Source organism: Eulemur rufifrons, chromosome 11 (genome assembly GCF_041146395.1).
Source record: "Eulemur rufifrons isolate Redbay chromosome 11, OSU_ERuf_1, whole genome shotgun sequence".
Classification (NCBI taxonomy): domain Eukaryota; kingdom Metazoa; phylum Chordata; class Mammalia; order Primates; family Lemuridae; genus Eulemur; species Eulemur rufifrons.
The window spans coordinates 8,150,766-8,172,848 of NC_090993.1; the positions used below are offsets into that span (position 1 = coordinate 8,150,766).

Here is a 22,083-nt window from a genome sequence, read left to right on the forward strand (position 1 = left end):
ACACAGCAGAAAAAACTGTGGTCCCATGCCCATCCATACCTGCAAAGTCTGAGTGGGGAACCTAGAGTTCTTCCCTCGCCAGGCAGTAATAAGGTGCCCCTTCACCTCCTGCTGGGATGGTATTAGAAGAGACTTGGTAAAGAGTTCATAGTTTCATCCCTCTACCAAGTAATAACAAGGAACCTCACCCCGCATTCTCAGGAGTCAGTAGAGGTAAGTAGGGAACCCAGACTTTAACCCCATCTAGAAGTAACAAAGCATCAGCCCCCTTTTGCCTGCCAGAGTGGTGTCAGAAAAGCAAGCTGAAATAAAAGTGTAAATATTATCCAGAGTCTTGTAACATAATACCCAAAATGTTCAGATTTCAATAGAAAATGGCTTATCATAATAAGAAACAAGAAGATTTCAAAATGAATAAAAAAAGATGATAGGTGCCAACATTTAGACAACAATGACAAAGATTTTAAATTGGCCATTCACAAAAACATTTCAATGAGCAATAAAGATTGCTAGAAATAAATGAAAAAAAAAATAGAGTCTCAGCAAATAAATAACTAAATAAAAGAAAAAAAGAAAAAGAAAAGAAAGAAAGCCTCAGCAAAGGAGAAGATATAAAGAAGAACCAAATAGAAATTGTATAAGTGGAAAATACAATAAACAAAATTTAAAAACTCAATGGAAAGTGTCAATGACAGAAAGAAGGGGATGGAAAAAAAAATCACTGAACTGGAAGAAAGAATGATAGATTGTTGTTCACAATCTGAACAAAAGAGAGAAAACAGACTGAAGAAAAAATTAGCAGAGTCTCTGACTCTGAGACCTGTGAGACTATAATAGATTGAACATCAGAGTCCCATAAAGGGAAGAGAAATTGAAGATAAACTCAAAGAAATTCACATCAAGATACATTATAATCAAGTTTCTAAAAACTAAAGACAAAGAAAAACTCTTGAAAGCAGCAAGAGAGAAACAATATCTTACCCATGGAGGAAAAAATATGAATGACTGTAGATTTCTTATTAGAAATCGTGGAAGTGAGGAAGAAATGGCACAACTTTTTTTTTTTTTAAGTGCTGAAAGATTTGTCAACCCAGAATCTTATATTCAGTGAAAATATCCTTCTGAAAAGAAGAAACCAAGGCATACTCAAATGAAGGAAAACTAAGAAAATTTGTCAACAGGAGATATACGCTAAAATAATAGGTAAAGGAAGTTCTGTAAAGAAAAAAGACATAATAAAAATATGAACCCTGGAACATCAGGAAGGAAGAAAGAACATGATAAGCAAAAACAGCTAAATACAATAGCTACCCCTTCTTGTCATGAACCTTCTAAATTATGTTTGATGGTTGAAGCAAAACTTATATACATCCATACGCTGGAACTACTCAGTGACATAATGGAACAAACTACTGACGCACACAACCACCTGGATGAATCTCCACTGAATTATGTTGAATGAAAACACTCAATCCCAAAAGGTTAAATACTGTATGGTTCCATTTATATAACATTCTTGCAATGACAAAATTATGGAGATGGACAACAGATTAGAGGTTTACAGGAGTTTAGAAGGGGGTGGGGGCAGGAAGGAAGTGTGTATGCCTATAAAAGGCAACAGGAAAGATCTCTGTGGTGATGGAAATGTTCTGTACCTTGAACGTATCAACATCAATATCCAGATTGTGACAGTTTTGCAAAATGTTACCATTGGGGGAAACTAGTAAAGTGTATGTGGGCTCTGTCTGTATTATTTATTTCAACTGTATGTGAATCTACAATTAGCTAAGAGAAGGTTTAATTTAGAAAAATTTGCATAGCTAATAGCAGGCCTGCATTTGTTGACTACCATGCATTCACGTGCAATTCTTAGCTCTGATTCTACACTTGCTTACACCCCACATTAGGATTGCTTCTCTCATTTTGACCAAAAAATCCAAGACTATTCAACATTTTAAATACAGGATACGACTATTCATTCACTGGAAAGTCATAAATATTTCGAGAGTGAAAAGTGTTTCTTCTTTTTCAGCAAGTGCAACTAATAAAAATAGTAATAAAAAAAAGTCCCAGTTGCATATGGTTGGGTGAAGAGTCAGCCAAATGGGGAACTGAGAATGGAGAGGCAGAGGACGGTAACTGATACATAAGGATGAAATTATCAGGGTGCTGCTGGGTTCCCCCCCCCCACCCCCAAGTTCAATTTGACTGATTTAAGGTTTTTGATTTTGGTTGTCATATTGCTCTGGTAAGAACAGGTCCAATGTCATTTATTTGAGTGCTTCATTTAGGGTTGTGGGTGAAACTTCCGGTGGGGGGTAAAAACACATTTATTTTATTCAGTAGTTACCTGTGGTGCACACAGAATTTGGACCAAGATGAAGCAGGCTTTTGGTATGTGTTTCCCCACACAGCAAAAAGAAACCAGAATCCCTGGCAAGGGACCTCAGTCATTTGTGCAGTGACACACTCCGCTGTGATGAGCTAACTCAGGTCCTTCAGTTTTCAGGGCCACTTGTCTCAGAAGAGGCAGCAACATGAGAAGACACATTGTCTGAACATAATGCCCATTACAATGGGTGCAGTTTTGTAGCTGAAGAATGTGGCATTTAATAAAACCACACCAGCAATGTTTTGCACGAAGAGGGACTTCACTTTTCCTTTGCTATTTCTTCTACTCCCAAAGCGTAACACTGCACTTTGCTCGTGTTAAATCTTAAAATTTGTTGCAAAATCAAATCTCACTAAAATTATACTATACTCCTCATTCTACACTCACCTTGAGGCCCCTTGTCAAATCACTCACACCTTGACTAAACTTATAAATGAAGAAATGTATTATATGCAAATTTGACATTTCATGTTTGCAAAATAATTTGGCCAGGAAACATGATATTAATATCAACTATAAGGGAGGGATATTAATATCAACTATAAGGGTTTATTCTTGCCTGAAACTTTAAGTCAACAAACACGGTTTCTACCTATCAGCTACAATGTAAACTACTTGGGAGATGGCTACACTGAAAGTCTTGACTTCACCAATGTATAATTCATCCATGTATCAAAAAATTACTTGCACCCCCTAAATCTACTGAAATAAAAAAAAAACGATTTCTATTTCTAATTTGGTTTATGATGTATTAAATTATCTGAGGGGTGTAAAGGAGAGAATCACCTCATTTTTCTGATCCCCAGTTTTCTGAATGTATAAAATGGCAAATAAACACAGCACAGGGCTTGTGGTAGGAAATTAAAACACAGAGCCTCACCTGTGACTGCCTACTGCAAACTAAACAGAGTGATCATTTGGCCTTGTCACAGGCCAGTCACCCCAGGCAAGGGTCAGTGACAGAGTGAACAGAAACTAGTTTTGCTATCGCTGCATCAGCACATTTGGGTATAGATTTTCTTTTAGGGGGAAAAAATGAATCGTATTTTTTATTCTGACAATGTTTTACAATGGTTTTCAAATTTTATTTTTCAAATACTGAAATAGGTGGTTCAAATCTCGGCTCTGGGAGCACAGGAACAAAAGTCAACAGAACATTAGTTCACGGATCTCTCCCAGCCATCCTCCTCCCTCACCAGCTTTTCCCAAAACAGGTGCTTTGAAAATGGCGAAAAAACATCCTCAGATGGCTTCCCCAGTGGCGTTTATTTATCAATGATAACTTTAGAAAGTGAGCATTCTATTATTCTGGGCTGCTCTTGAAGTTTAAGCTTTCTAAAAACTTCATTTTCTGCCCAAACAATTTTCTTTGCTACGCAACTTTCTTTCCTTCCTTTCCCCCAAAATTCAATGTGCGCCTGTCTCACAGAGTCTTTCCTGAATACAGGAAATAAGGTCCAACTATGCAACCTCCAAAACAAATAACAATAATTTTAAAAAGCAACCTACTAAAGATATTACCAAAGCTAAAAGGGATAGAAGACATAAAATTGCCCTTATTTTTATAGGGTCATTTTTTTTTTCTAATTCTCATGTATGTGATTATTTTTACATTACTGGTCATTTTTCATTTAAAACAATCACAAAGAGGAGCATCTGTCTGCTTAACTGAGTTTGCAGACAGAGCCGAGCACAGCAATCCGCACGCGCAAGAGCATTACAGACCCTACGGGGTGGGGATGAGGACAGAATGTGCCCAAAGTGACGAGAGAAACAAAAAGGGAATGGCCTCCTCTGCTCACGTTATACACTCATTCCACTAATGAGTCGAGACTGCTGTGCACCAAGCAGCAGCAACTAGTATATGCAAAGCCTGGGCAAGGTCTTTGTTTTCAATAAAGTAGGATTAAAGTCAGTCTCGGAAAGACGCTCAGAGTAACAAGATGAAACAAGCCCCACGTGATTTCCAAAATCCCATGGAATGAGTTTTAACACAGAGCCTCAAATGCAGAAGTCCCTCGGTCCCCAAAGCGGTGTTCTGTTAATAAGGCGGAGAATCAGAACACACCACGGTGTGCCCTGTAACACTCACTTTGAATACCAGCCAATCTCAGGGAAGACGTTTTAATTAGAAGTGCTCAGGGTTCCTGGCCTTGGGGAGTGAACCCTCACTGTCCAGATGCCTCCAATCTGCCTGAGAAATCTCCTGCATCACCTGTGTTTGAGCTACATAGTAAAAGGGTTTACGACGATGTAGATTTAAAAACTGCATATGTCCTGCCTTCCTTTGTTTAGAATAAACCAGTCCCATCGCCAACACGTTCCTAAGAGCTGCAGAAGCTGCGGACCCTCCTCCTCTCCTTTCCTGCGATGATTCAGAACAGGGCTCTGCCCGAGACCCACACTCCTCGCCACCATCCATCAACCTGAATCAGTCACAAAGCCTTGCTTCTGGGTGACCTTGAGGAGTCAGCAGCCCCAGACAGCTGGGAAGCAGCTGGGCACGTCTGATCCCTTCCTGCCGCCTCGCCCTGCTTCGCTACGCTGCACTTTTCAAATGCTGTAACGCTCAGCAAAATGTAACAGGACCCTGGGTAAGATTATGCAGCACAGCACAATGTATAATAAGCTCAAACCAGTGCTGTTTGAGAAATTCAACACACTGGAGTTCCTCAAAAGCGTCATCTTTCTGGAATAGATCTGCATAATAGCTCATCTCCACGCCTCAGGTGTCAAACCTCATGCATGAGTTTTCTCATCCGTCAGCAGAACAGTGGGATGGGGCCAAGCTCCTTGTTTAGCTTCCCAGAAGCAACAGCACTCAGACACAGACCTGGAATTCCAGCTGGGGGAATCCGAGGCAGGGAAGTGAAGAGGAAGGACAGCCCTAAGTCACACAGGGCGTGTCAGCGACAGAGCTGGCCCTGGAGGTACAACATGGGATGCCAGGTCCCTTCTCGGGCCTTCTAGACTACTTAGATCCACAAAATTATGGTGATGAAGGACTATTTTTGTGCCTAACTCCCTAAAAGTAAAAGGTATGAAAGAAGGATCCCTTTGATAAACGCCATCACTTGCTTTTACTAGGAGTCTTTTGATTTCAAGTGACAGAAAATGCAACTCAGAATGGCTTAAGCAAAATTCAAAATTCAGCAGCTCATGAAGCCACAAGGTCCTTTGGAGCCCATGTGGACTCGGGGGCTAGCGTGGTGTCATCAGGATCACTCTCTGTGCCCCTCCCTTGCCTTCCCCCGCGTTTGCTGTGTTCTCAGGTCAGGTCTCGCTTCATGCTGACAAAAGAGCTGCCAGCAGCGTCAGGCTTGCATCCCCCACCACTGGGTCCAGGGGGAAAGCAGAGATTCCCCTTCCCTGCAGGTCTCCCACCCCTCAAAGTCCAGGACTCCCTCCGGCCAAGCAGAAAGAACAGCTCTCTGGACACCGGGCTCCACACCTCTGCTTTGCTTTTGGTCTGTGGTTTTGGCCCTGGTGGCCACGGTCTCATTGCTTGTCTCATTTCTTGCTTGCCTGTGACCTAACGTGTCTTCCCAGAGTAAAATGAAACACGAGGCGGGTACAGAATTGCTGTCAGTTCACAGACCCGGCCAGTATGTACCGATACGCTTGGCCGGGGTTTACTGACTGACTCTGGAGCTCCTTTCGGGCTCCTCAAGACTGCAGTCTGTCTGGACACCCCCATTTCATCATCTGTAACTACGAATTTTTTCTCGCTGGTTTCTCCCTACTTCTATTTCTTTTGGAAATTTCAAGACTTGGTCTAGGTTCCTACCTGGGCCCTGCCTATCAGTCCTGGGATTCACTGTTTCTGCAAACACGGTCCTGCAGTGGTTAGTTCTGAAACAAGTCTCTTTCATCAGTACACACACAAGCGCGCGCACATACACACCCTTTCAGGCTTCTATAATGACTGTAGCATAGACAGGGTGGGCGTGGCTCATAAACAACACACATGTATTGCTCGCAGCTCTGGAGGCTGGAAGTCTGGGATCAGGGAGCCAGAGTGCCCAGGCTTGGGTGAGGGCTTCTTCCAGGCTGCAGAGAGGAAAAAGGGCTGGAGAGCTCTCTAAGGTCCCTTTTACAAAGGCACTAATCCCATTCATGAGGGCTCCACCCTCATGACCTTTTCACACCCCAAAGGCCCCACTTCCTAATCCTATCACCCTAGTGGGTTAGGATTTCAACATATGAATTTGGGAAAGAGACAAACATTCATTCCATTGCAATCTTCAAGGCCACTTTCATGCAGTTTTACATCGCTCAAAACTCACATTTCTAGATGCATCCAGATGACTCTGAGTCCCTTTTGGGGAGGAGGATTCCTGAGGACCTCTCATTAGCTTCCAGTTAAAGCAAGAGCATTTTTTGACCCCTTTCACAGATATGGGAAGTTATTTAACACCCTAGAAAATCAAGGGCAAGTGGTGGCCTTAAACAGGAATTTCTCGAATCACACATTTAAAAAGAAATTTGCATCTGAATTAATTAGCTCAACTGCCTTTTGGGGCCTGAGACTGTAGTCAGGACCTCAGAGGGTCACTCTGTTTTCCAGGAGTGTCACTGAGGGCTCATTCCTGTTCTCACACCTCCCTGCTTGGGGTCTGAAGCTGCTGAGAGCCAGGCCAGGCACACAGAGAAGCATCAGGAAGCCCCGCTTCAGGGACAGAAAAAGACAAGCTTGCGAGCTGATGACTCGCTCAGACCTTGCAAAGTGGCCCTCGGCACACTCTCCTGCAGCCTGAAGAGGGGGACTCCATGCTTCTGAGCTCCGAGCCTTTTGGGGTCCAGTCTCCACAACATCACAAGTGTGAAAGCTCAGCCTGGTGACTGTAGGAGAGTCTGGGAAAGTTGTGTTGCTTTGACCCGTCCAAGCGCACTGAGCCAGTGGCCCGGGGGCTCTGGGATGGGACCGCCTTCCCTTCCAGACAGGCCCCCTGGCCACACGGGGCCCTTGTGGCTTGTGATGGCACCTCCCTTTCAACACTGTTGTGGACAAGCCCTTTAACTGTGTCTCTGACTCTGTGTGTGTGTGTGGGGGGGGGAGGTATACGTGTGGCATCTGAGAGGTTTCAGGACATGATGGAAGGTGCGTAGGGCCTGGGATAGGAACAGACCCGGGTTAATATCCTGGCTCAGCTGCTCACCTGTTCTGTGACCTTGGGAAAGTTATTGAACTTCCCTGAGTCTCCTTCTGATCTGTCAAATGAGAAAAATGAAACTCTGCTTCCAGAGTGGGTGTAGGGACTAGAATGAATATCACAGAGAAGACGGGCAGATGTTCAGTGACTACAAAGAGAGGAGCATTGTTATTGCTACTGCTGCTTTGCTGCTGCTACCTTTATTATTATCATTAATAATCATAGATCCAGGGCCTAACACACTCCTCAGTATGGGTCTGAAAGCTCTAATAGACTTAAGGTGCCTGATAAAGGAGCGGCATGACATTTATCTCAGCAGTAACTAAAACCAGGCATCAAGCAAACACACATGTGTTGAATCCTTTGCCAGGGGATAGCCAGGCACCTGTGAATATACCCAGATAAATTATGGGGTAACTTAACTGCGTGTCAAAATATGTACATCCCCTCCCCGCATAACTTTAAAGGGAGGGCAAATTTTAATTGCAGGGCTGCATTTTAATATTCATCCATAAATCATAATGAGCTGCCTGCTTTGTACTTAAGAAAAAAAAATGCCTTTTGAGAAGCTAAATGCTTTGTACAATGATTTTACAAACCACCCTTAAAATAGCTTCGTAGGTGGAAGACATCCAGCAAAACCCATTTTGAAAAAAAATAAAAAATAAAGTGTGCGAGTTGAGAACTTCTTTTCTTCCACTGCCCTAACCAAGCCAGGCATCCCCAGCTCCATCCTGTTCACCGTCATTAACACGGCATGAATGAGGACCTAGGTGGGGACAGGTGGGGACAGGTAGTCCCATCTGCAGCCAAGGTGAGGAGGCTGGAGAGATGAGGAATGACGTGGAAACCAAGTCACCTGGGCTGGGATGCTGACTTCACACCAATGCGATGAGAGTTGAGAAGGAAATGTACATTTCTTATTTTCCGTAAATGACACACACACACACACACACACACACGCGCACGATTGGGATGATAAAGACTTGGCTCGGCTAAGTTTGCAAAATAACTGAGATTTTTTAGATTTTAAAAGACATAAATGAGAGCAGAACATTTGGTTCATGGAAGTAACAGGTCCTTCTACTGAGAGCTGACTAGATGACATCTGGAGCAGGTAATAAAGTCGGGGCTAAGGGCGGGAGGGTTGGGGACAACCTGGTAAACATCTGAGTGAGGGCGACTAGGACTCCCAAGGACGGGACCGTGGGAGTCTGTGCCTTCACACAGGGAAGGGGGCGGCAGAGGGAGGCGAGCTGCCCGCAGACTGGTGACAAATGGCGGGGGTAGGAAGCAGCCCCCTGTGCTAGGTCGCTCCAGGATCTGCAGGTGTACCCAGGTGGTTGTGGCATCCAGGTGACAACACAAGGAGCAAGATTCAGGGCAGCGAAGAGCCCAGAGCTGTAAGAGACGACGCTCGCAAGGGCTGCTTAGTGAGGCACAGGGACTGCTCCAGCAGGAGGGAGGAGAGGCGGAATGACGCCCTTTCCTGGACTGCGCGGAGGGGACATGGCGATTCCTAGGAGTCCGTGCTACCCTCATGTCTATGTCACCAACCCAAGAAAGGGCTGGAAAATAACACAGTGACATTCGTGAGAGCTCACCGAGACTAGTTGAAATATTTAGACCATATATTTTGTTGCTGGATAAACCACAAAACAGCGGCACTCAGAGAGCCTGTTTGTTATTGCCCTAAGGTAGCTGCGGTGCTCGAAGCACAGAACTGGGGCTCCGGCTGAAATCAACACGGGGCCTGACGGGAGAACTAATATCTAGGGGGCATCTCACAGGTGGGACACGATCTATATGCGTGTCATTCACTGGCTGATAACGATTGTGTTCTGCCATTTCCGAGAGGACTTTAAGGAGGTCGCAAGTATATGTAAAATATGTCTGGTCACAACTGCATTAAAAGTTGAATGAGAAAAGATAGAAGTATAGGGAAGGAGAACAAAATGAGACCAAAGTGTATGTGTTAGACATAGATATGACCTACACATTTACCACAGTGAACCAAGGCTCATGCAGCATCTATGACTTCTGGAAAGCACAGAGAAATGGTCATCCCATTTTACAGATGAGTGAACTGAGGCTCACAGACTGAGCCAGTCCCCAAACACCTTACCAAGCATATAAGCTGGGATTTAGTCATGGTTTGGCCACAAAGCTCGTGCTTTCTTACGTTCTATCACCGCCTCCCAGAAGAGCTGAGGATTGAGTAGAGCTGACTGTCTTCCTGCTGCCAGGGCAGGTCCAAAGGTACAGCATGCAGACCATTTGCATAGCATGATCCCTGCTGTCAAAGGCTGGCACGGTACCCTCACATAGATGGTGCTTAATCCACATGTATTGTAGAGGGTAATTGCAGAACAATGGGCGTAATATTTTAAAATCAATCTATAGAGTATCCTAGAAATGTAACAACCACGAAAGCTATATTTTCCTTTCGGCTAGCTCTTTTATGTCTCTATGAATTTTATAGAAGATTTTTGATGTATCAAAACAAAACCGCTGTCAATAGGAGTTTTCATTCTTTCAGGATGCTGAAAATAGTCCACTCCTTTAGGACAAAGACGTTGCTAAGATAACTAGGCACACGTGCCATATGCTTTCTGGCTTAAACATTTGCTTCACGTTAACGACAAAGTTTGGTTATTTAGCGAATGTTTATATACAGAGAGAAGGGTGATAAGTCATAATATCAGAATGTGTTTCTAAAGCTTTCTAGAATCCTCTGACACAGGGGATGTATTCATATAAACCCAAAGCACTATTATTACAGTGCATTTGCCGTTGGTCCCTGGAATTTAAATGGACACGCCAGGCAGAGCTCATCAAGATAGAGATTAAAGACCTTATTAGGCAAGAGCACTTCAGCTGAGTAGCGAACTTCCTAGCTCCAGCAAATGCAGACCCAGATTGAGATTATTTTTCCCTCTGACACAATATCGTTGGGCTTAATTCATCTAAGAAATATTTACAGAACACCTACTCCGTGCAGGGCCCCATAGAGACAAAAAGGTGAAAAATAAATGAGTTCAGAATTGAAGGTGCATACAGGCTACACCAATCCTGGGTAGCATCTACTGAAGGCCACAGTAACAAATTTGTTTTCCAAAGGTGACTACTACAATACCTCTTATCCCACAAGTTCCTGAACCTTACCACCTATCCATCAAGAAGTAGAGTATAATTGCCCTCCCTTTGAGTCTGGGTGAGTATGTGACTTGCTTGCAGACAATAGAATGAGACAGAATGGGTGCTGGGGAACTTCGGAGGCTGGGTCAGGAAAAGCAAGGTAACTTTGACTTTACTCACTAGGACATTGTGCTGGAATCCCAAAGCCGCCATGCTCTGAGGAAGCCCAAGCTATCACTAAACTACAGGCCACAGGAGAGGTTCTACGTGAACAGGGAGAGAGATGTCCAGCTAGCTGTTCCAGTTCTCTGCTGTTTCCATCCCAGCCACCATCTGACCGCAACTGCCTTAGAGACTCCAAATCACAGCTGCTCAGTCCAGCCCTTCCTACATTCCTGACCCACAGAACCCAGGAGATACAACAGTTTGTTGTTTTAAGGCACTAAAGTCTGTGACATTTGTTATTTGGTAATAGATAACCAGAACATAAAGATAAATTATTACAGGAATTTAGGGAAAGGAAGACAATTTCTAAATGGGGTGATCAGGGCACCTTCGTGGCCGAGTTGTCATTGACATTGGGCTTTGCCAGGCAGGTGTGGATGGGAAATGGCAGGCAGAGAAAGCGAAGCTCGTTCTGCGTGAAGGGCGCAGTCCGAGGAAAGGCTGGGAATGAAAAATCCACAGCATGTGAAGTACAGAAAAGCATCATGGGAGATGGGTGAGAGCAAGAAGGGTCTATATCTGTGCTGTCCAATATGGTAGCCTCTCATCACAGGTAGCTGTTTGCATTTTAATGAATTAAAAGTAACTAGAATTGAAAATTCAGTTCATCAGTCAGACGAGTCACATTTCAAGAGCCATGGGGGCTGGTGGCCGCCACGCCGGACGGCACAGACAGAGCACTGCCATCACCCAGAGCTTCTTACCGGACAGTGCTGGTCTGTGTGGCATTTCTCCTTGTTCCTGAGGCACAAATGAGGCTCTACAGGCTTTTGAGGAGAAGAGTGACTGTCATGCTGAGAGCTGTGTTTCAGGACAGCTACACTAGGGCCGTGTGTGGGTAGAGAGCAGTGAGCGGGTTAGTCGGGAGGCTGGGGTAACAGGCAGGCAGGGGACACACTGGTCGCCTGCCCCGGTGAAGCACAGAATTGGGGAATAAGAAGTCTGCAGGTTTCAGAACAGGCCAGCTTGGGGGAAAAACCGACCAGCCATAGTTACCGGGTGGCTGGTGATTTACTTATCATTCCCTTAGAGTATTAAAATGGTTTCCTTATAGTGCAGGGCTCACTGGAGGCCTGCAAAAAACCAAAGTCAGCATTAAAAGACCTGAAATAAAAACCAGGAGACTGGAATGTAAGAGAGCAGGGGTGGAAAGGGACAGGAGGCCCAGGAGAGGGGACTGCAGGCCCCCCCCCCCCCCCGACACACAGCCCAGGTTGGTGGTGGCAGTTCACGGTGGTGAACACGCTCACTAAGGCTCCGGAGGAGAGTGTCTTTTAGCCAACCCCTCTAAAGTAGTGGAACAACTAGTAAAAAAGTAAACAGAATTAATTACACTAACTGAGTGCTCCTTTGTATCAGACTGAAAAGAACAGCTAATTAGAAGAGCTACATATAAACTCTCCAGGAAGAACACTAGAAATCATTAGTGTTTGAAATTAAGAAAAAAAAAAACAACAACAAAACAAAACCAAAACAGTTTAAAATCGATAGAATGAGCTTTCCAGAGTGTTTGCGAGGATCCAGATGAGATTTCCTGCCATTTCCTTTCCTGGTACCCACCACTCTGCTGTCCTGAATTCCATCCACTGATCTTTTAGGCAGATGGGCCACAGGATTCTGTGTTCTGAGGCCTCCTCGAAAGGCAACCGCAGACCTTCAGCAGCCTGGGTTTTGTACCAAGAACTCTTTCCCCCAAGGGAACTGAAAAATTTCTTCCACTTGGCTCGTTCAGAGAGACCGAGTAAAAGGTGGACATCCTTGTACACGCCCAGAGACCCTGAATCCAACCTATGAAGAGGTCAACCAAAGGTAGACAACCCCCTCCCCCACCCTGCCATGCACAACATAGTGCTAAATTGCGTTGTTTATTGATGAAAAGTATGGAACACAACAGAATAGGTTCTTTGTGAGACTGAATAGAGAAACATAACTCCTATTCTAGAACCCTATATGTTTAAGTAAGCCACATAAACTGACAATTCAGACGTAAATGTATCACCCTAAAAGGATGGCTGAATTTTGGAGTGAGAAGGCAAATAACAAACACACAACTCCTCCTGTGCAGGTATCTGGACGCCCCCTCCATACAACCTCTGCACAAGGGTTTGTTTCTCCATTCCCATTTCCACTGCAGACGCTTAAAATCCTTCCTGACTCAACAGGGATGTGTTTTGCTCAGATCAAATTGCCCCACGCCAGAAAGACTGATTCCCTATTTGAGAATAGGAGATAAAGAGGAACCTTTTGTACTGAGGACTGAGATTAAAATATCTTACACTTTCCCTCCCTGTATAGGTAAAAGCAGGAGAGAAGGCCATCCTCTTATTTACAAGTATTTGCACTGTCCAGAAGTGTCACTTTCAGAGCTCCAAAAAGGTCTCCCTCAATTTCTTTCCGCTGAAAAACATCACAGACAAGCCAACGCCGGCAGTTTACTTTCACTCTCTGCCTCTGGAAATATGCCTATCTCTTTAGACAAATGCAAAAGAGCAGCCCTGTGTATGTGTATATTTCAAGACAACTTTTATTGCAAAAAATCAACCTCTCTTAAAAGATAAGAAATCTTTCAGGAACACAAGGGACCTTCCCCCAGTCCTCCTGGTCTCCCAGCACTGGCTGTGTCTAGTTTGGTTAGTTTTCCCTGGGGCACCTTGGAATGAGATTGCTGGAAGGAGACGCACCTCGCATGGGTCAAGGTGGGACAGGGACTTCTCTGCAGAGCAGTCAGAGAATCACCATGTTAGCTCAGGCTCGCGTGGCCCTGTTCTATGAGCTTTATGTAGAGTAACTTGTTTTCTCCTCACAACACGTCTATGAAGTAGGTCCTGTTATTTCAACCCCGATTTGCAAATGAGGAAAGAGAGGCTTGAGGTCAGCCGTGTTGAGCAGTAGAGGTGGGGCGTGAACCCAGGCAGGCTGAGTTCCAACCACGACACCATCCTCCCTGCATCAGAAGGATGTGCATTTTATAAACCATCTCACAGAGAAACAGGAAACCACAGATCTCCTAACTCAATGTCGGCCTCTGAGAGACGTAAAATGGCACGTTGCGAAGTGCCAGAGCTCTGCAACCTACAAACACATTCTAGAGAAAGGACTAGGGCTCGGCTGTAGTGGCACAGGCGCGGCTGGTAAAGCAGGGCAGAGCGGACGTGGAACAGAAGTGTCACCCCACACACGGAGTGGCCGGGGGTCTCTGCTCACTGAAGACGGCCGGGCTCACAGGCTGTCCCTCCCCCACGACAAATCAGTAAGAGGTCTTTAAAGTTACTTTAGTGAACCATGTCTTCTCAGCTTCCCGTAAAAATTACGCCCCCATTCCATCAATAACTGTTTGCTTGAGGAAATTTATAACTGCTCTAAACAGTCCAGAAAAAGTGAAGAAATCATCTACAAGTTTAACGGCACTCAGAAAAATCAGTGTTGTCTTTTGCGTAGAGCTGTGACGCGTGGACACTTGCACGGAACGTCACTGTGGAATGCTCACAGAAGGGATACCACAGACACGGAAAACACACGTGGTCCCGGGGCCATCTCAGCACATCGAATGACATGAACAATGGCTTGTTAAACAACCTTTCCTAGGTCAACAGCTAAGATCTGGCAGCGAAAACTCACTTTCCCTTCACAACTGGTGAAAGCTGCACTAGCATCCGATTGCTAATTTGCAGCCAGTCATGTTCTTTCCAGAGCCCTGAAGCCTCGGGGCTGGGTCAATGCACTGAGGAAGTCGTTAAGGGGGACAGGCCTGGCCGGCCCCACAGCCGGGGGAAGCCTGAGCCAGGGACCTTTGAACAGAGGAAGGAAGAGGAGCCTTCCGAAGCGCAAATCCGAGCAAAGTAAATGAGCATCGATTTTAGGATCTTACTTGTAGTTTTTCTCCCAGAATTTCACCGGCCGGACGTACGATGTAATGAAAATGACACTCCCAAGGAACGGGCTCAATGGAGTAGAAAAGATTGACGTGGCAACTGTCTGGAAGAAAAGCATAGCTGAATCTGAGAACGTTGAGTTAAGGCAAAAAAAAAAATTCATTACTATATTTTTAAGATATTATTTCAGATATTCACTAGTTTTCATTAAAGCCATTTTGTCTACTAAAGAAAGGATAAAAGACAGGCACTTCATCTCTCTATGTAGAGATTTAGAAATATAAAGCTTTCAGTAGTGCCCTGCTAGGTCTCATTTCACCACCATATAAACCAAATAATTCTCATAAAAATTCCAGCGGTCTCGGTAGGATTCATGGCAAAGATTTAATATCTAAGGATTGAAAAGAACAGTTTCACTAAAGACATCATTAGCTGAACAAAACACACTGTGGTACATTTACTAAAGTACAAAGTCACCTTATAGATAATTAAAATTAAATTATACTTTTTGACAATAAAGATACAGCATTGTTTGGGAAGGGAGCATCTCTGTTTCTCAAAGAATCTTTTCCCATTATTGAAATACGTGTGTGTGTGTGTGTGTGTGTGTGTGTGTGTCATGCATTGAACACCAATGGCTCAAGTCATGTCTGGTTTATAACCAAAAAACATCTACACATAGAGTTATAGCATTTCGTGGGCCAAGCTGCCTCTTTAGCACTCTTAAGAGTTTTGACTCGGTTTCACACATCCTGGTTGCTCAGGGAGGTAACTGCTCCATATCAGACTTTGTAAGGCTCCCCCATTTGGCTTAAGTCTCCGGCAATCCAGGGGAAGGAGCCAGAAGCAGCGGGTTCTCTGAAGAGGCAGGTCCTTCCCTGTCTCATTCCATCATTACAGGCTTGTAGCTGCCAATCCGCTGCATCTCTGTGCTGCAGGGGCGCTGTGGCCTCTGGGGTTGGAAGAGCAGGAGAGAGCTGATGGCCAGAATCTGTGGGCGTGCAGAGGTCAGCGGGGGGCCAGACTGCCCGGGTCCTACATAGACTCATCCTTCCATGCCCTAGCGGATGAGGACTTGGGTTATTCTACTACAGATCTGATCTGACCTCTGACCTCCTACTAGGCTGATCTTCCCTCCTGGAAGGTGGTGACAGTTGCTTCTCTCTCACTGCTGCACTAACAGGGGTCTTATTTCTGCAGCCTGCGTTCAGAAAGTTCTGGCGGAAAGTGAAAAAGAAACGCTTGGCACAGAAGCAGAGAAGACTCTGTGTCTCATTATCAAGAACACAGCAGTAACTCAGCCTGCTAAGTGCTTTATCATAACCAAAACACGAAGCAAGCTATGCCATAAGGGTGCGATGGAGGAAGGGGTTCCTTAGTGGCCCCATTTAAATGTAAGATACAGAAAAGGGAGGAAAATTTGTGCTGTTCATACTTTCCCATACATTTTCATAGATTTAAGAACAGATTTTTGCTTCAGGAGTAACTATGTCTTTGTTTTCGCTTTTTATTTACTCCCAAACATTCTCAGGAGTGAAATGACACATCCTCCGTTAATAATCCATTGCAGTGTGGAATTGTTTAGGTAGCAAAAAAGATCTCTACTATGCTGCAATTTAAATCCAATTCTTTTTATTTTGACCTAGGTTCAAATAGAGAACTAAAGAACAATATGCTACTGTGATATCTAATATCACCCATCAGTTTCTTCTTCTGAAAGCTGGAGATACCTAAATCCGTCTACCATGAAACACAACCAATGACCTATGCCCCTTGTCACTGGAAGAGAGGGGAATTTCATGGGAGAAGTCATTGAGAGAAGGTATTGGAGAAAATATCAGAAAGCAGAGTTGGGGCAGAGGTGGGGTCCTCCGAGGGAGGGGAGGAGGGTGAATCCCACACCAGGCACAGAGGATGCTCTGGGGCTCGGGGAGGAATCAGGACAAAACCAAGTGGAGTCAGAGCTGGGTGGGGTGTGAGAGGGGCTGATATTGCTCTTCTTTTTCATTTTAAAATTTCCCCAAAGGTTATGTGGTACATTTTTTACATGCCAGAAACAATTATCTAGAAATTAAGAAGTGAGAAAACTGGTGCTAGCCTACAAATAAAGTTCAGTGTGGTAGGGAAGGAAGCAAAGTTTAACAGATTAGAGGGAGGGCAGAAGTGAACAGAGAGGATATTTTATTGGGGGAAAATCAATAAAGAAATACAAGATGCCCTAAGCAAATACGACAGGCTGGCACTGTGACTGGTAAGGCAATGCCAAGACATAGGCGCTCCTAAGACCAGCGGGCATCTGACGCTCTCTTTACGTCTTTCCAAGAAAAAATAGCCAAGAGGGTAGCTTAAGAGGTAGATGGTGACTCCTTTAAAAGCATATTTAAAATGAAAATGTCAACATCAATAATTAAAAGATTTTGAAGCATTCATTAGAAGCTCAAAAGGACGCGCAACGTTGAAAGCAGCCTTCCTGATCTACGAGTTTAACAGAGAAAATCTGGCTAAGTCTGTCTAATTATTAGAAGACAATGGTCTTGCATGGACTCTACATGCATTAAAAGGGTGAGCATTCTCATCTCTCCCTGGAGGTTGCAAGCTCCGATGCTAACAGAGGCTACGGAGGGAGAAAACAAGCTTGTACTGGAAAAAGCAATTTACCAAACAGTGCCCTGCTGGGCTGGAAGCTAATTCAATTCCAAAACAGAGCAAATTAGTCCCTTCTCAATGCTGAGATGGTGCCCACAGCTTCTTAATAGAGTGATAAAATAATTAACGTCTCAAAATTAGTCAAGATCCAGGGCTGACATTTCGTAACTTAATAGCTTCGTCTGGTGGCATATATATCCAGTTTTCTCAACTGTTTATCTCATTATATTCTGAATGGTATAACACTGGCCTCCAAGTAGCAAAGATCTACTTTTACCACTGATGAAGGATGGGGAGATGTCCATGGGTAAGGGGGAGACGGTAAAGACCTTGTCACTCAACACAACCGCAGTGGCAGCCTCCAGGGAGGTCGCTTTGAAGGCTCCATGTCTCAGTAGAAGGGGAGGAAGCTGGTGTCACTGACAGACATAGTTTTGGGAACAAAGCCAGGGGCTCAGCTGAGCGTTCCCAAACAGAACTACCAAACGCCCAATAAAATCTGCATCGCAAACATTTCAGTTTCGTAAGGGAACGAGTCTACACATCCTGAAAGTGCTTAGGTTTAACGCACACTCTGTGCAAACAGATAAATCCTAATGCTGCTTTTATCATGATAGGATATATTAAGTGCCAAATATTAAGTGCTTTTGTGTGACCCCTCAACACACAGATAGGGCAGGTAATTGACAGTTATGGCTCCCTGGTCTCCGTTCAGCTGAGGAACTACAAGCACTAATTAGAGTTGTTGAACTCACCTACCAAGGCATAAACAGCAACAAGGAATGCTGCAGAGAAATCCAAGTCCAAAGTTAGGACAAAATTGGGAATCATAGCTTCAGGTTCTAAATTCTTAGTGTGACTCCTCAGCCACAAATTGGCATTAATCTAATCATTCCCACTGAATGAACGTGCTTTAAATTCCGGACAGGAAACTTTAGACACACGTCAGAAATAAATAAAAATCACCTCCATATTTCACCTCCCTGTCTTTGCTTTAAAAGACTCTGTTCAGGAAAACTGAAATTACTGGTGTTACAGAAAATGATTGCAGTTGAAGGGGAAGGGCGGTGCAGAAGCCCAGGCTTTTGCAAAATTTTTTCCCCCTTACTTTGTTCTGCCAAATAACCTTGAAACACTTTAGAAACATCGGTGCAGGTCTAAGAATAGGAACACAGAACAACGTGCATTGTGAGGTCAGCTCTCCGTATGCATAAAAATATTGTTTTAAAAACAAATGAGCCTGGAGTAGACCATTTTTTAAAATCTAGAATATATTATCACTTAATGATTATCCCAGGTTTGTTTCCCTCCCTGTACACAGAGTTCAGGTTCCAGAGATCCCTGAAGAATGGTCTTAATGAGCCTTGTGCAAATTTCTTACGAAGGAAAGCTATGAGTGGTCATTAAAACTAGCTCACAGCAGTCACCACGGATTGCCAGAGGTTAGAACTGTGGTCCACACACACTAATGGGCACAAGAATCACCGGGGAATCTTGTGAAGGGGTAGAATTCTGGACTCTACCCCATGAAATGTGAAAGTAGGAGCTGGGCCCAGGAATCTATTTATTTAATAAGTTCCTCCAAGGGATTCTGATGCAATTGATCCTTGAACCACCTCTTGGGAAACATAGGTTTACAAAGTATAAATTCAGCGGGAAGGGAAAACTTGGAGGGCAAATTTTAAGACTAAGTCAATTTTTAAAAAATTAATCTTTCTCTTCAAGAGTATTTTTTATCATTCTCCCTCTCTCTTTACACAGATGCAGGCCACACATACAAATTTAGCTATCTACATCAAAGTGATCTTTAGAAGGAGCACCTCAAATTTGTTTTGAAATAAATTAAAACTATTACTATGTAAACACTTTAAAATATACAAGGAAACCAAGGCTTGTTGGCTAACAGCAACTGCAAAACCATGATGTATTTTTTTAATCTTCAGAAATATTTGGATAATTTTGTTGGACCTAATTCTGGGGTTTTGAATATAACTAAAGTACATATAGTATAACCATACTACAGAATAATATAACGTATCATTTATGATACTATACTGAACACATCAACCCCATCCACAACGATTAATAGCAGCAAATCGATTTGCACTATTTTGTACAAGCCAACAATCATTTAAGCAGTAACTTTCCATTTAAAAGACAGGATAACTTCACACAGACCTGGGCACGAGAAAGGGAAGGTTCAGAAAAATCAAAGTAACTGCTGAATATGCATTAAGAAGCAGGAAGGGTTCAAAATTAAGAAACATCTTTCAAGGCTAAGTGGCCTAAAGGGAATCCAAAGTGCCTTCTCACGTCGCCATTAGAATGTAATCTTAAAGACTAAAATGTTTTCGTTGCCAGGGGTCAATGAGAAGCTCGCTGCCGCAAAGTGGGAGTCTCAGCTTGGGGTGAACACAGCAGCAGAAAGGATACGAGGGATTGCGAAGAGCTGAGCAAACACGTGGAACGAAGAGCCCCACGCCATCTGCCAAGGAGCCACGTACGTCATGACGAACTGCAACTTGTGAAGCAGGTCCCCAAGCTGGAAGCAGAAGAAGAAAAGCATTCATCAGAGAGGACAAGGACAGCAGCGGTAACCGCGTCAAGGTCATTTAAAGGACATGTGTGACAGTTAGAACAGGACAGGGAAACTGTATCGTTTGCCTTCTCACTCTTACCTTCCTTCGTCCCATGTGCAATGCAGCCGTTTAACGATATTTTCAAACAGCGATAGGCTGATCAGAAGAAACCTTGCAGGGTTAATCCCAACAGATGTATTATGTCAACCTGTAGGGGTGGAGTACCTCTTTGCCTTTCTTAGAGGAACAATCACAGCTTGGTCTTCCCTCCTCCATACTGGATCTTTTAGAGGGATTTCGTACAGAAACCTATACGCATTGACATTGTTGAGTTTTGTATATTAATTTCAGTTTAACTCTTTAGCAGCTCTTGCTGGAAAAAATAGCTCCACACTATTGAACTGCAAGTTACAAAGTACTGTAGAAAGTCAAGGAAGGATATGAAAGCTGTCGTGTTGGCTGGACAGGCCAGCGCGAGAAGAGAAGTAGCTCTGGGGAGAGGCACAGAGGGGAGAGGGGAGACCTTACGTGGACCAAGGACGAACACGGAAAGGTGAACAGGCTCGGTGGTTTCTGCTGGAGACTGAGACAGTGAGTGTGCAGGGAAGGATGGAGAAGCGTGGACCGCCCTGACCGCACACCTCTGCTCTGCGGTGAAAAGTGACAAAACCCTGTTGCTGTCACTTCTTCATGCAGTCAGTGTCCCACCAGGATGTCCCCGCCAAATCCACTCCACTCTTCATCCATATGGAAACTTCAATGGCAGGACGTGTTTGTTCTTAGACTGGCTAGCATTTGAGACAACAAATGCATTCAACAAGGCCATGGATATGAAAAGAGAACGAAAAAACCAGAATTTTTAATTAGGCCCAATAGCCGGCATACAGAACATCAGAGGCCGTGATGAGGAGAGAGCCAGGACGGGGAGGCAGGACACTGAGGAAAGGTTCGCGGAGCCAAGTCGACTCAGCCCTTCAGTGAGAAGCCAACCTCGTGAGTTTGGAAACAAAAGATGAGGCGACTGTAATTTGTTCCATGAAAGTGTAATGAGGTTAAAAAAAAAGAGGTTAACGAGAATGCTCTCCAAATCTTCCCCTCATTTTTCTTGTTCTCACAAATATTCTGGTTTTGGAGAAAAACTGTAAAGTAGACTCAAAGGTTGTTGGCTAGGCTGTGGAGGATGAACCAAGGGTCAAAGGTCTCTCAAAGGCACAGCAAATACGCACAATCCTTGAGAAGGCGTCTGGTCACATATAGAACCCCTGGGTTCTAAATATGCCTACTAGAGAGTCTAGTCACAATCCTGGCTACAGGGAAAGCTGGAGAATTATAGAGAGAAGGGAAGACGGCTGAGGGGGAGGGAGAGAGAGAGAGAGGGAAAGAAATAGGAAAGTGGGGAGGATGAAAAAAGGGATAAAGAAAAGAAAAGAAAAGAAAAATGGAAGAGAAGGAAAGCTGATGTGACTAGGTTTGGGGAATGATAAAGGAATATGAGTTCTGGGAAAGGAGATGATAAGTTTGGTTTCTCTTGTAACTTTCCACTTCCTTTACTCTTGCTCACTTGCCTCAACTACAGAGGGTTGACCTCAACTGGCTTCCAAGTTCTCTCAGAAAGGCCACTTTGGCTTTAACCTTGGGGTTGGTTTAAGCCTCCTGAATCCATTCCAGATGGGACCTGCGGCACCTAGTGCCTCTGGGGGCCTGACAGTCGACAGAGCAGCATTTGACTCTACTATGTTAGCTTGACAGCCCAACTCACAGGTTCATATACGATCTGGTCTCTTCCCCATCACCTTAAGTTTTACCAGTCAACAGGTGACATGTATGAACCAGGAGACCGACAGTTCCAACACAGACTCAAACTCTTGACTCACTCTGCGAAAAGATACGATTTGCTCTAAAAGCCAATGTCATTTCAACTCATCTTTTCCATGAACCCAACCAGAGGAGGAACATGTCAATTGCCCTGAAGAAGACATGATTTCTGGGTTACAGCAACAGCAAGAGTCCTGAGGAGTGGAGGTGGGCTCCTTTGCTCACGTAGACCAAGCCAAAACTCTGTCAGACAAAATACCTCT

The 22,083-nt window shown here is 44.2% G+C and overlaps 1 protein-coding gene across 1 annotated transcript in view; it reads right to left on the reverse strand.

Moving 5' to 3' along the window:
• The window catches only part of PCNX2 (pecanex 2), a 218,865-nt gene that overhangs the window by 43,247 nt on the left and 153,535 nt on the right, over positions 1–22,083 (reverse strand). Inside the window, exons 22-23 of the mRNA XM_069484552.1 lie at positions 19,860–19,968; positions 14,777–14,906 (exon numbers count right to left, since the gene is read on the reverse strand). Of these exons, the coding sequence (XP_069340653.1) occupies positions 14,777–14,906; positions 19,860–19,968 (239 nt within the window). The remainder of the gene's footprint in view (positions 1–14,776; positions 14,907–19,859; positions 19,969–22,083) is intronic.